Below are 15,846 nucleotides of genomic sequence, written 5' to 3' on the forward strand. Positions count from 1 at the left end.
GACACAGGTGATCACAACAGCGAGAGGCAATAAGGATCTGTCAGAGGACAGGTGATAACAACATAGAGAGGCAATAAGGATCTGTCAGAGGACAGGTGATAACAACAGAGAGAGGCAATTAGGATCTGTCAGAGGACAGGTGATAACAACAGAGAGAGGCAATAAGGATCTGTCAGAGGACAGGTGATAACAACAGAGAGAGGCAATAATGATCTGTCAGAGGACAGGTGATAACAACAGAGAGAGGCAATAAGGATCTGTCAGAGGACAGGTGATAACAACAGAGAGAGGCAATAAGGATCTGTCAGAGGGCAGGTGATAACAACAGAGAGAGGCAATAAGGATCTGTCAGAGGACAGGTGATAACAACAGAGAGAGGCAATAAGGATCTGTCAGAGGACAGGTGATAACAACAGAGAGAGGCAATAAGGATCTGTCAGAGGACAGGTGATAACAACAGAGAGAGGCAATAAGGATCTGTCAGAGGTGATAACAACAGAGAGAGGCAATAAGGATCTGTCAGAGGTGATAACAACAGAGAGAGGCAATAAGGATCTGTCAGAGGACAGGTGATAACAACAGAGAGAGGCAATAAGGATCTGTCAGATGTAATAACAACAGAGAGAGGCAATAAGGATCTGTCAGAGGACAGGTGATAACAACAGAGAGAGGCAATAAGGATCTGTCAGAGGACAGGTGATAACAACAGAGAGAGGCAATAAGGATCTGTCAGAGGACAGGTGATAACAACAGAGAGAGGCAATAAGGATCTGTCAGAGGACAGGTGATAACAACAGAGAGAGGCAATAAGGATCTGTCAGAGGACAGGTGATAACAACAGAGAGAGGCAATAAGGATCTGTCAGAGGACAGGTGATAACAACAGAGAGAGGCAATAAGGATCTGTCAGAGGACAGGTGATAACAACAGAGAGAGGCAATAAGGATCTGTCAGAGGATAGGTGATAACAACAGAGAGAGGCAATAAGGATCTGTCAGAGGACAGGTGATAACAACAGAGAGAGGCAATAAGGATCTGTCAGAGGACAGGTGATAACAACAGAGAGAGGCAATAAGGATCTGTCAGTGGACAGGTGATAACAACAGAGAGAGGCAATAAGGATCTGTCAGAGGACACAGGTGATAACAAGAGAGAGAGGCAATAAGGATCTGTCAGAGGACAGGTGATAACAAGAGAGAGAGGCAATAAGGATCTGTCAGAGGACACAGGTGATAACAAGAGAGAGAGGCAATAAGGATCTGTCAGAGGACACAGGTGATAACAACAGAGAGAGGCAATAAGGATCTGTCAGAGGACACAGGTGATAACAAGAGAGAGAGGCAATAAGGATCTGTCAGAGGACACAGGTGATAACAACAGAGAGAGGGAATAAGGATCTGTCAGAGGACACAGTTGATAACAACAGAGAGAGGCAATAAGGATCTGTCAGAGGACACAGGTGATAACAGCAGAGAGAGGCAATAAGGATCTGTCACAGGTGATAACAACAGAGAGAGGCAATAAGGATCTATCAGAGGACACAGGTGATAACAACAGAGAGAGGCAATAAGGATCTGTCAGAGGACAGGTGATAATAACAGAGAGAGGCAATAAGGATCTGTCAGAGGACAGGTGATAACAACAGAGAGAGGCAATAAGGATCTGTCAGAGGACAGGTGATAACAACAGAGAGAGGCAATAAGGATCTGTCAGAGGACAGGTGATAACAACAGAGAGAGGCAATAAGGATCTGTCAGAGGACAGGTGATAACAACAGAGAGAGGCAATAAGGATCTGTCAGAGGACACAGGTGATAACAAGAGAGAGAGGCAATAAGGATCTGTCAGAGGACAGGTGATAACAAGAGAGAGAGGCAATAAGGATCTGTCAGAGGACACAGGTGATAACAAGAGAGAGAGGCAATAAGGATCTGTCAGAGGACACAGGTGATAACAACAGAGAGAGGCAATAAGGATCTGTCAGAGGACACAGGTGATAACAAGAGAGAGAGGCAATAAGGATCTTTCAGAGGACACAGGTGATAACAACAGAGAGAGGGAATAAGGATCTGTCAGAGGACACAGTTGATAACAACAGAGAGAGGCAATAAGGATCTGTCAGAGGACACAGGTGATAACAGCAGAGAGAGGCAATAAGGATCTGTCACAGGTGATAACAACAGAGGGAGGCAATAAGGATCTGTCAGAGGACACAGGTGATAACAACAGAGAGAGGCAATAAGGATCTGTCAGAGGACAGGTGATAACAACAGAGAGAGGCAATAAGGATCTGTCAGAGGTCACAGGTGCTAACAACAGAGAGAGGCAATAAGGATCTGTCAGAGGACACAGGTGATAACAGCAGAGAGAGACAATAAGGATCTGTCAGAGGACACAGGTGATAACAACAGAGAGAGGCAATAAGGATCTGTCAGAGGACAGGTGATAACAACAGAGAGAGGCAATAAGGATCTGTTAGAGGACAGGTGATAACAACAGAGAGAGGCAATAAGGATCTGTCAGAGGACACAGGTGATAACAACAAAGAGAGGCAATAAGGATCTGTCAGAGGACACAGGTGATAACAACAGAGAGAGGCAATAAGGATCTGTCAGAGGACAGGTGATAACAACAGAGAGAGGCAATAAGGATCTGTCAGAGGACACAGGTGATAACAACAGAGAGAGGCAATAAGGATCTGTCAGAGGACACAGGTGATAACAACAGAGAGAGGCAATAAGGATCTGTCAGAGGACAGGTGATAACAACAGAGAAAGGCAATAAGGATCTGTCAGAGGACACAGGTGATAACAACAGAGAGAGGCAATAAGGATCTGTCAGAGGACAGGTGATAACAACAGAGAGAGGCAATAAGGATCTGTCAGAGGACACAGGTGATAACAACAGAGAGAGGCAATAAGGATCTGTCAGAGGACAGGTGATAACAACAGAGAGAGGCAATAATGATCTGTCAGAGGACAGGTGATAACAACAGAGAGAGGCAATAAGGATCTGTCAGCGGACAGGTGATAACAACAGAGAGAGGCAATAAGGATCTGTCAGAGGACACAGGTGATAACAACAGAGAGAGGCAATAAGGATCTGTCAGAGGACACAGGTGATAACAAGAGAGAGAGGCAATAAGGATCTGTCAGAGGGCAGGTGATAACAAGAGAGAGAGGCAATAAGGATCTGTCAGAGGACACAGGTGATAACAACAGAGAGAGGCAATAAGGATCTGTCAGAGGACACAGGTGATAACAAGAGAGAGAGGCAATAAGGATCTGTCAGAGGGCAGGTGATAACAAGAGAGAGAGGCAATAAGGATCTGTCAGAGGACACAGGTGATAACAACAGAGAGAGGCAATAAGGATCTGTCAGAGGACACAGGTGATAACAAGAGAGAGAGGCAATAAGGATCTGTCAGAGGACACAGGTGATAACAACAGAGAGAGGGAATAAGGATCTGTCAGAGTACACAGGTGATAACAACAGAGAGAGGCAATAAGGATCTGTCACAGGTGATAACAACAGAGAGAGGCAATAAGGATCTGTCAGAGGACACAGGTGATAACAACAGAGAGAGGCAATAAGGATCTGTCAGAGGACAGGTGATAACAACAGAGAGAGGCAATAAGGATCTGTCAGCGGACAGGTGATAACAACAGAGAGAGGCAATAAGGATCTGTCAGCGGACAGGTGATAACAACAGAGAGAGGCAATAAGGATCTGTCAGAGGACACAGGTGATAACAACAGAGAGAGGCAATAAGGATCTGTCAGAGGACAGGTGATAACACCAGCGAGAGGCAATAAGGATCTGTCAGAGGACAGGTGATAACACCAGCGAGAGGCAATAAGGATCTGTCAGAGGACAGGTGATAACACCAGCGAGAGGCAATAAGGATCTGTCAGAGGACAGGTGATAACACCAGCGAGAGGCAATAATGATCTGTCAGAGGACAGGTGATAACAACAGAGAGAGGCAATAAGGATCTGTCAGAGGACAGGTGATAACAACAGAGAGAGGCAATAAGGATCTGTCACAAAGACATAGGTGATAATACCAGAGAGAGGCAATAAGGAGCAGGCAGAGATTGTTTGTCAGACTTCTACTGATGTGTAGATTTCTTTCCCGTTGTGTTTGTATGTGTTTGGTATGCTTGCAGCATTATTGCAGATTTGCCTGAATTATGCTGAGCCAATATCTTTGAGTATTTTCCCCTTTACCTGCAAGATCACGGCACTTTGCTGATAAGCAAAAACGTGCAGATGTTGGACATCTGAAATAAAGCCAAAAATGCTTAAATTTCTCCACTGGTCAGACAGCATCTGTGGATGGAGAAGTATTATTCTCATTTCGGGGAAATGATCTTCCATCAGAACCAATGAAAATTAAATACAGAGTGATGCAGGGATGGGGTTGGAGTGGAGTGAACACCTCCTCCAGAGAGATCAGCTATGATGAACTAACATCTATCCACCCCTCTCAATAAGCATGATTGCCCCAAGGCAGGCAGTTGCTTTGTGTTCCCATTTATTACCCTCAAACAGCTGCCTCCACCTTCACCCTCTCTTGGCTCTACCTTTTTCTTTTTTTTTAACCTCCCTCTGAACTCCATTCCATACCAACCTGGCCCAATCTGCCCATCATCCGTCAACGTTTACCCCCACAGAAACACTGTTTCCCAATCACCTCTGCCTCTGTTTCACCACTCCCCTTTTCTCTTTACACTGCCTGTTTCCCCTCTCCACCCTCAGTCCCAATGCAAGGTCTTGACCCCAAAATATCTACTGTTCTCCGTCGGATTCTACTCGACCCGCTGAGTTCCTCCAGCAGATTGTTTGTTGCTCCAGTCCAGCATCTGTGGTCTCTCCTGTCTCGACTTCTTGTCTCCACTTCTCTGTAACTTGAAACACTGGTGATATCTAACTTTTCCTAACTCTGATGAAAGGCTGGCATCCTGAAGCTTTTACACCGTTTCTCTCTCTCTGGAGGCTACCAGACCAAATGAGCATTTGTGATCATTTGCTGTGTTTATTTGTTATTGTCCTGTGTTATAGTCACCACCCTTTAAGGACCACACCAAATTTCAAAAACAGAATCATTCTTTGTTCTAGGATTTATAGTACATTGCCCTGGATCTATATTACAAGGAGACAATGGCAAGTTGATTGAGTTGGGTTAATATCAATGCTGGGAAGTGGTTCCCACCTAGTTCTTGTTACAGTGTCAATGTGTAATGCTTACAGGTTAAACAGCTCACAAATCAAAGTGAAGCTCAGTTCCGGATCTAGATAGTACAAGACAACATCAAACAAAAATAGTTTAGATTACCAAGTTCTCAATACTATTTTTCAATTGAACGCATCTATTCTGACCTCTGCCAATAACGTAAGTTTGAGTTGACTTAAGCAGCCCAAGTGTGTGAAGAGTTAAACTGATCCATAAGTCAAAATGCTTGGAGCGTGGTTCATAATGATTGTTAGACCAACTTAGGATTTTGGGTAAGTGGGCTGATACTTAAACTGACCCAAAAGTGGTGTAGCTCAGGCCAAAGAAAATTAAAGTAAATTGGACATTTGGAGTGAGCATTCACGTAGGGAAGGTGTAGATCAGAACGTCTCTTGTTCTGGGCATGCTCGGATGAAGAATGCCTAAAGTAATTTGGGATTGTTCCTCTCTGTGCCTTATGGAACATCAGGTGCCAACCTTGCCATTTCTTTAGCATTTGTCTGTTTTTTACGAGGCCGAGTTGCTAGCTCGACACTCAGCCCAGCACAGATGGAAAGGGTGCAAGGGGCTGGCCAGATTCAAACCCAAGTCTGGTGAAGGTGCCACTACACCACCAGCCAGCAGAGCTTTAGGATGGGATAGGGTGAATGGGTTAGTGTTGTATTATTACAGTTGGAAGAGCCCATGACAGAGGATGGGACAGTTGAGGTTTCAGGTTACATGTCACGGCTGCAACATTTGGGTAAGAGTTCTCTCATTCTATCATTCTGATATCATTCAATTTCAAGTAGAAAATCAGTGAATTTCACCACCATTTGAAGGACCAAATGTGCAAACTAATAAAATACTGCATATTAGAGAAAGATCCAAATAAATAAATAAATTGTTTAACTTATAAATAAACAATAGAAGCATTAAAACATTAGCTTTGAAAGTCTGTCTTATCAGTGATTGTGGCAAACTGACTCTCTCTCAATTGTTTATTCCATTAAGCATAAAGAAAGAGGTTACCTGCAAACAGAGATATGGAGGTATTCCCAAGAACACAATGCTATTCTGGGCCCATTTGGAGAGCTTCTGACTGAGGAGGACCTCATCTACTTGGAGAAGCAGATAGAAAATGTCCAGGTGATGAAGAAATGCAAGGAATATGAAGGTGAGCTGAACCGTTTGGCAGTTCAGCTGCGAACTATTCTCCCTGCTCCCATAGTCAGCATCACTGTCAATACTCAGCTTCTGCAACAGGATTCAGGCAGGGAAGAGAACACACCCTTGCCTGTTTGGTGCAACAGGATATCTGGGATTGTGAGGACTATGTCACTCCTCTTGTCAAACGTAAATGAAAAAGATCGCACGGATTGTGAAAGCAAGGAAATTACTAAAATACCAAATGTGGAATTGGCAGCTGTCTTCACTCCGAGGCTCGACCAAACATCTTCAAGGAAGAGCAGGAACAAAGTAGAGAAAGAGATCCAGCAGTTTGGCGTGTCAGTACGCACGCTTAGGGCCAAGTTTGAAAAACAATGTGTGCTGAAAGATAGAACACTGGCCTGCACCAACCAGGATGATATTTCAGAAGAGAAGTATTATAACGAGTCTTATCCCAAAGGACCTCAACATAGAGATGAAGCTCAAAATGTCGAAAGAGTTTGTCCTGGTACCACCACTTGTAAAGATGAATCTTTGCAAAAAGACATTACTGGACTTCAAAAGAGTGAGTTGAGTGAAGGACTAATGCATGAGGTCCAACAGTCAGTTAGGATGGGGGACACAACTGGACTGGGAACTAGCTCAAAGGACGATGCGGAGGAAGAGCAGACTCCTCGTTCCCCCGTGACCGAGTCAACCAGTTTGAGGAAAGAAAGAATAGTTGTGCTATTCCTAGGCCACTGGAAAAAGTCAACTTACACCATGTCTTTGAAAATGAAGCTGAAAAATTTGTGTACATCTGCAGTAGAAAATAACAATGAGCCACCAAAAGATGGAGAGATGACTGAAGCAGAGAAGGATGGTGGAAAGCCAGAGCTGAAAACATATCTTGAACCCCAGTCCAACAAGTCCATTCCAAATGAAAAGCTTAGACATCTGTTCTTACAGCAAAAGACCATCACCAAACTCATTGGCAACTGGAGAAACATCATTTCCCATGTTCCATCCAGACAGATTAGGCGATTAAATCGACAGAAGATCACCTACTCACCTGAGCAGTTTCTTCCTCGCGTCAACGGTGTCCCTGCTGACTATGATAGTCTGACCCTTGATCTTTTCATGTTGGGCTACTTTCACATCCTTGAACTTGACCTGCCTCCAGATGAAAGGAAAATGAGGCATCTTTTATGCTTTGAGGTGTTTGACCATCTGGGGAAATTCAGCTGGGACCTGGTCCGTTCCTTCCACAAGGCTGTCATTGAGGAGATTGATGCTGGCAAAAGGGAATGGAAGAATGGATTTGAAGACATTAAGCAAAGATTCTTCAGCGACCCTGAAAAAATGGTAGCTGAGCCCACACAGTCCGAGCCGTCTATAAGAACGGTGCCTAAAGTCATTGTGCAAAGTGCCACCCCTGAAGAAGATGAAATACCCCCAGGCCACGGCTACTCCTCTGACCTCGGAGCCTTTAGCAATGATGAAATCTGCAAGTATATTGACAGAAGCTTTGCCTTCTGGAAGGACAAGGAAGCAGAAATTTTTGATTTTGAGGAATAGGATCAGATAACTATCCATTTCACTGGTGCAGTTAGAATTCCTTTAGCTGGTGGGAGACACACATGGCTGAAGTGGATTCAGGCTTCAAGGAGTTGGAACTTTTGCAACCAAGAAGGAAGAGAACGGATGCTTTATTGTTCATAAAGTCCTTTAACAGCCCAATTAAAGTTAATTCTGACTGGTTTATACATCAGTTCTTCTTAAGTGTTAACAAACTGTATAAAATCTGTACACAATGTCAGAGCCTAAAAATAATCCCACTTTAAAATGCACCAAGCCCTAAATTCGTCATGGCATTATTAAAAAGATCCTAAGTCTGGTTAGCATTTCATGTACACTTGAGCAAATCTGCATTCCCTTCTCATATAAAACAAATGAGACCACAGTAATTATTAAAATATTTTACAGATTGATCACCAACTGCACTGCAATGAGCAAAATAATTCTTTCTATATATATTTTTAGAGGTTCTGCTAATTCAGCACACTGAATTTACCCAACATCTGATCCTGTGCTCTCAATCAACTCAGGCACATTGATGTACTTGGCTGGATTTTTGGCCCTGAACTCTAGTTCAGTTACAGACCTTAATGAGGTAGTCCCACCTTGTTGTTTGTGCCGTGTTTGATTGAACGAGTAAATGGAGGCTGTTTCTGTCTGCTCGGGTACATGCACAAGATTCAGAGCCTTATTTAAAGAATATGGAATTTTAACAACCAGCATTCTTCCTTCAGCTAATAACACAAAAAAAAAACACACCAGATATTTATAGGTCCTTCAAAAGATGTAAAGTTCCATGATTTAAAATCTGAAAATGCTGGAAACACTCAGCAGGTCAGGCAGCATCTGTGGACAGAGAAACAGTTAACGTTTCAGGCTCTTTATCATTCTTTATTGATTCTTGTTCAGAGAATCTGGAGAAGTACTTTGATTTATCAACAACAGAGAGTGCTGACCCTACGATAATCATACATCAGTGGAAGCAAATAATTAATCTTCAAGCTTCTTCATAATAACCCTGCCATTCAAGGGAGAGGAGTAGAAATTAGAGAAGCATAACCATTAGAGTTGGAAGCACTCTCAGATAGCCCTGGAGTGTCCAGCAAATAAAGCATTAAGTGTACGGATTAGAAATAATTAACAAATAACCTGAGGAACGAATAGGTGGAGTGTTTCTTTATGCAGTGTTTTATCATGGTCTGCGTTACCCTCATGAAAGAAAAAATCAATATAGTATTGAAGTAGAAATTATAGAGTAAACCATTCCTAGGATTATTTGGATAGCTTTTTCACAGAGCTGGCAAGGATAAAATGGTTTGAACGATTTCCTTCTGTGATACGTGCCATGGTCATTCCTGGATTTAAACCTTACTACATTTGACATGAAAATGGTGAGTGTTTAGGAAACTTGATTATCTATTGAGGCTCAGATTTTCCAGTAACATTCTTGATACTCTTTACTTTATGAGTAGATAAAAAAAATTAAAATAAACTTCAGCTATCCGATGTCATCAGTTTGAATGAAAATATCGATGAAAGGACAATTTAGCCTTAATTTGCTCTGACAAGTAATCTTGATCTTCTAACTGAAGCTTAGCTTTCCGCAGTTACTGCCTGACCTGCCAAGTGTTTTCCACATTTTCTGCATTTACTTGTAGATTTCCAACAGCTGTGGTGTTTTGATTTTGTTTCTTCTGGGCTCTCTGGTGTGTTAGCTCACTCTTAAAAGTAACAATTTGACCAGTGCAGTTTTCATTTCAGGGAATGTAAATGAGCTCTTTCATAACTCATCAAAAGCACCACTGAGGCACCATTTAAAGCATTGCTACTGTGGTCATATGCAAATGAGGCAGCCAATTTGAAATGCGGTAAAATCTGCCATTCAGCAAATCTTGGGATGGAATAATCTGACATCCATTTGTATCACTATTAGCCTAGGCTCTGTTTGCAGAGGCTATCCAATGCTTCCCATTACATGCCAGTTTAACTCTTCTTAGCACACCCACACTGACCTGCTTGTCCTTGAGCTTCTCCATTACTACAGAGAGGCCAACTACAAACTGGAAGAACATCTTCTCATATTACTCCAGGGTAACTTACAACTATGTAGTACACACATTGAATTTTCTGATTTCAGGGCAACCTACATTGCCGGTGTTCTCCCTCAAACTCACCTGTCCAGTTTCTCTCTTTGTTTACCTCTCTCATCCCCCTCCCCACACCTAGTTCCATCTGCCCATTATTCTACCTATCACATACCAGCCTTTATTCCCTTCCCCACACTGCTATATTCCAGCAATCTTCCCTCTCCCCTCTCGGTCCTGATGCAGGGTCTCCTCCCAAATGTCATCTTTCATATTTTGCCCCCACAGATGCTGCTTGACCTGCTGACCGCTTCTGTTTCTTGTACCAGATTCCAGCATCTGGAGTCTCTCTTTGCTTTACTGGATCAAATTGCAGGATGAATGCCCTTTATCAGAGTGAAACGTAATCCAAAGATGAACTTGTTATTGCTACCTTTCATCCATGTCACTGAAGGGGAATGTTTTGGACTCTGTGCCAAGTTTGACCACACTGAATGGATCTATCTTCTAACTGGCCCAGCAGCTGGAAATGGCTGAACTCGGTTCTCAGATTGAAATTGTAAGTACTGGAGGTTGAAGGAAGTGGGCGGGTTTGACACCGTTGTCTGGCAGCTGGAGCTCAGAGTCATCCTCTCAGATTTGTCCAACTCCAACTAGGCCCTTTGAAAGCTGTGCCATTTTTAGGTAAGGTTTTGTCTGAGTGAATGGAAGTGTAGTTCGGATGTCCAGGAGGGACTCACCAATACTTCCCTTAGAGCCAACATATTTAACACAGTCAATAAATACTTCTAGAATAGCCACACCGCAAATAGTAAGGATAAAAATTAATCCTTCTAAGTAAACATACCTTCTATCAAGGTCACCATTTCATCTTGGCACCATGAGCAGTCAGAGAATAATTGTGTGTTCATTCCATCTGGTCAATTTTGTTCAGACTGGATTCCCTCAAGTAGAGATTTTGCTCAGAAAGTGATCTATTGTAAAATGTCAAAACCCATGTGTTTGTGTGTCGTTGATCAGCCGAGTAATTAAAAGGAAATATAAATGATGTTAAAAGCCTTTCTTGTAATTTGAATGAAAGGATTGAATGCCTGAGAACGGAGTTTACCAGCTGCTTCTTTTGCACCAATTGAAATCTAGCCCATCTGATTGTGGAACCAGGTCATACACATATCCACCTCATGACCTGAAATTGTTGGTGCACCTATAGAACACCTCATGCATTAATATTACAGGCTTTGGTTAGGCTGAGCTGTTCTCTGATCTTGGCAATTTACTTGCTAACATCTCATCATAATACGAGGAGACACTGTTAATCTTGGTGTGTCCTCCAAAAACTTGACTTGTATATACTTTTCAGTCAGCTGATTGGATGTCATTTCTGAAATTCAAGTGTGACGTGGGGAGGAAATCTCATCACTGATTGACTGTGTGGCGAACTTCATGCAGACACGCCACAATCAACAGCACACTGACGATGTCTCCTTGCATGGTAACAAAATACTTGCCAGGAAATTGCTAGGATCGGAGAGCAACTCAGCCCAGCCATCAACCACCTGAGCTACACCTCTTCTGAATTATTTCCATGTCAGGTGAAAATTCAGAATCAGTATCAGGTTTATATCACCTGCATGTAACCTGAAATTTGTTAACTTAGCAGCAGCAGTTCAATGCAATACATAATCTAGCAGAGGAAAAATATAATAATAATAATAATAATAATAATAATAATAATAATAATAATAATAATAATAATAATAATAATAATAATAAATAAGTAAATCAATTACGTATATTGAATAGATTTTTTTTTAAAGTGCAAAAGCAGAAATACTGTGTATTAAAAAAGTGAGGTAGTGTCCAAAGATTCAATGTCCATTTAGGAATCGATGTCAGAGGGGAAGAAGTTGTTCCTGAATCGCTGACAGTGTGCCTTCAGGCTTCTGTACCTCCTATCTGATGGTAACAGTGAGAAAGGGCTCTGTGTTAGCCGATCAAATCTGTTCATCCATTTCTGTATTGCTGGATTTATGTCCTGGGCTGGATTTCTTCCCACTCAGAAGCCAGGTAGTCCTGCGTAACAAAAAATCATTCCTTGTTCTTTCCTGCTTTAGCAATAAGAGGTGTCCACCAACTAAAGAGGCACTGTACACATGTATAAGTTATAAGCAATTACTTTATTGGAATTACATAAAGAATGCATTACAGAAAGAAAATGGTTAACAAAGTGGTAAAAGAGACAAAATAATACTTATCAATCAACTACCAAGCTAAGCCACACAACGTACGGCTGAAGGAGCTGCATGTCTGGTGGCTTCTCCAGTCTCTCTTCCTCGCTTTCTCCTTCTCGATGGCCTTCTTTCTATCTCCAGCTCTTAACACTAGTCGTGACCTAGTCTAAGAGAAGATACCCACTTGCACAAAGGACTTGCCCCTTTTTATACTCTTCAACATCCAAGATAAAGATAAGCTTTATTTTTCACCTTTACATCAAAACATACAGTGAAATGCATCACTTGCGTCAAATCAAATCAGCGAGGATTGAGCTGGATAGCCCGCGATTGTTGCCCCTCTTCCAGAGCATGCCCACAATTCACCCTAGCCGTACATCTTTGGAACGTGAGAGGAAACTGGAGCAACCAAAGAAAATCTGCCGTTCATGGGGAAGAATTTGGGAGGTTTACTGTGCACCTGAATCTAATCCTTCCCCATCTTACCAGCTCTCCCCAGTACACTCACTGACCTGATGCATAGAGCCATAGAGCATACAGCAAAGAAACAGGCCATTTGGTCCATCTAGTTCATGTCTAACTATTTCTCTGTCTTGTCCTAATAGTCCTCCGCACCCCTCCTATTCATGTACTTATCCAAATCTCTCTTAAAGGCTGAAATCAAATCCTCACCTCCTACTTCCGTTGGCAGCTTAGACCACCCTCTGAGTGGAGAAGTTCCCCCTCAGGTTCCCATTAAATAATTCATCTATTACCCTTAACCTAGTCCTCGTCCTACCCAATCTCAATATAAAAAGCCTGCTTGCATTTACCCTTTCTATACTACTCAAAATTTTGTATACCTCTTTTCAAATCTCCCTCATTGTTCTAATCCCTTGGGTATAAAGTCCTAACCTATTCAACCTTTCCCTATAACTCGGGTCCTCATGTCCGCATAACATCCTTGTAACTTTTCTTCATACTCTTTCAATTTAATTGATATCTTTCCTATAGGTAGCTGATGAGAACTGCGCACAATACACCAAATTAGGCCTCACCAACACCTTTTCCAACTTCAACATAACATCCCATTTCCTGCTTTCAATATTTTGATTTATGAGGGCCTGTGTACCAAAAGATCTCTTCATGACCCTATCTACCTGTGATGCCAATTTCAAGGAATTATGGTTCTGTGTTTGAAGATCCTTCTGTTCTACCACACCTCTCTGTGCCCTACTGTTCACTGTGTAAGTCCTACCTTGGTTTGTTCTCCCAAAGTTCAACACCTCACACTTGTCCGCATTAAATTCCGTTTGCATTTTTCGGCACATTTTTCCAACTGGTCCAAATTCCACCTTGAGCTTTGATAGCCTTCCTCGCTGACAATTACGTCCCCAGTCATAGTGTCATTCACAAATTTGCTGATCTAATTTACCACACTATCATCAAGATTTTGGATGATTAAAAAAACAGCAGACCTTGCACCAGTCCATGTGGCACACCACTAGTCTTAGGCCACCAGTCAGAGAGGTAATCTTCTATTACCACTCTTTGGCTTCTCCTGCAAAGCCAGTGCCTTGCCCAATCTACCACCTCATCCTGAATGCTGAGCGACTAAACCTTCTTGACCAACCTCCTATGTGGGACCTTGTCAAAAGCCTTGCTAAAGTCCATGTGGACAACATCTATTGACTACCTTTCATCAAGTTTCCTGATAACCTCCTTGAAAAACTCTGTTGAATTTGGTTAGATGCAGCCTACCATGAGCAAAGTAACACACACAAAATGCTGGACGAACTCATCGAGCCAGGCAGTATCTATGGAAATGAATAAATAATTGACATTTCAGGCTGAGAACAGTCCTGATGAAGGGTCTTTGCCCAAACCATCGACTATTTACTCTTTTCCAAAGATGCTTCCTGGCCTGCTGAGTTCCTCCAGCATTTTGTGTGTGTTGCTTTGGATCACCAGCATCTGCAGGTTTTCTTGTGTTTTTGATACTTCCATGAACAAAGCCATGTTGACTATCCCTAATCAGGCCCTGTCTATCTAAATACTTATATCTGGTCTCTTAGAAGACCTTCCAACGATTTACCCACTACTGACATCAGGGTCACCGTCCTATAATTACTCAATTTATTCTTAGAACCTTTCTTAAACAATGGCACAACATTAACTGCCCTCCACCCTCCAGCACCTCATCCATGGCTAAGGATATTTTAAATACCCCTGCTCGGGCCCGTGCATTTTTCACACCAACCTCCCAAAAGACTGAAGGGACAGGCCCTGGGGACTTATCCATCCTAGTTTGCCTCAAGACAGCAAGTACCTCCTCTTCAGTAATCCATATATGTTCCATGACCTCACTGCTGTTTTGCTTTTGTCCTTTATACTCTGTGTCCATCCCCAAGTACATACAGATGAACCTATTTCACATCTCCCCCATTTCTTTTACCTGTGTGCATAGATGATCACACTGATCTTCTAATGGACCAATTTTATCCTATACTATCCTTTTGCTCTTAGTATATTAAGCCCTTGGGATTCTCCTTCACCTTGTCTGTTTGAGCAACCTCATGCTTCCTTTTTGTCCTCTTGAATGATTTCCCTCTTAAGTGTTCTCTTGCATTTCTTATATTCTTCAAGTGCCTCATTCCTTCCTTCCTGCCTATGGCAACTAGGTATGTTCTTCTTAACCAGAGGCTTAATATCTCTCAAAAACCAAAGCCCCGTAAAGCTGTTGGTCTTGCCTTTTATTCTGATGGGAACATACAAACTCTGTACTCTCAATATTTCATTTCTGAAGGCCTCCCTCTTACCAAACATGCCTTTGGCAGGAAGCAATTCACACTTGCCAGATGCTTCCTGATGCCATCAAAATTGTCTTTGCTGCAATTTAGAATCTGAACCTGAGGACTGGACCAATTATTCTCCATAATTATCTTGAAAGTAACGGCATTATGAACACTAGATTCAAAGTGTTCCCCTACACACACTTCTGTCACCTGCTCTTCCAAATCCAGTTTTGCTTTTTGTCTTGTTGGGGCCTCTATATATATGATTAAGGAAATAGTCCTGAACATATTTGACAAACTCGATCCCATCCAGCCCTTTTACAGTATGGGAGCCCCATTCAATATGTGGAAAGTTAAAATCTGCTACTAACACAACCTTCTGTTTCTTACAACTGTCTGCTAACTCTCTACAATTTGCTCCTCATAATCAGTCTTGTTATGTTATGACTACTGCGTTTGTGTTGGCAGTTTGCTTAATGTTATTGACCTCCACTTCAGCCATAGCTTGTATGACATCCTGGCATTAACTTTACTTGCTTACAGTTAATCTGATCATTGGTTAGATCACGGCACAGCTCTGTCGAGGTAACAACATAGAAGAATGGTTAGAAGCAGGTCTCCTGACTTAGGGAAAAGAAACACTTCCATCCTCAACCAAAGACACTGAAGCCATCCAGGGCTACCTGGATCACTAGTTGTTGAGAATTAGATCTTGAATCTACAGACCACTTCAGCACATTCTGCTCTTCACTGGAGTTCCAGTTGTAGTGTGTGGGTCATCAATGTGCCTGCAACTTCCTGAATCCATCTCCAAATCT

The 15,846-nt window shown here is 42.4% G+C and overlaps 1 protein-coding gene across 1 annotated transcript in view; it reads left to right on the plus strand.

Moving 5' to 3' along the window:
* The window catches only part of LOC132403691 (espin-like protein), a 187,399-nt gene extending 179,460 nt beyond the window's left edge, over positions 1-7,939 (plus strand). Inside the window, exon 8 of the mRNA XM_059987271.1 lies at positions 6,227-7,939. Within this exon, the coding sequence (XP_059843254.1) occupies positions 6,227-7,939 (1,713 nt within the window). The remainder of the gene's footprint in view (positions 1-6,226) is intronic.
* Positions 7,940-15,846: the final 7,907 nt, after the last annotated feature.

The sequence above is a fragment of the Hypanus sabinus genome, chromosome 2 (assembly GCF_030144855.1).
Source record: "Hypanus sabinus isolate sHypSab1 chromosome 2, sHypSab1.hap1, whole genome shotgun sequence".
Lineage (NCBI taxonomy): Eukaryota > Metazoa > Chordata > Chondrichthyes > Myliobatiformes > Dasyatidae > Hypanus > Hypanus sabinus.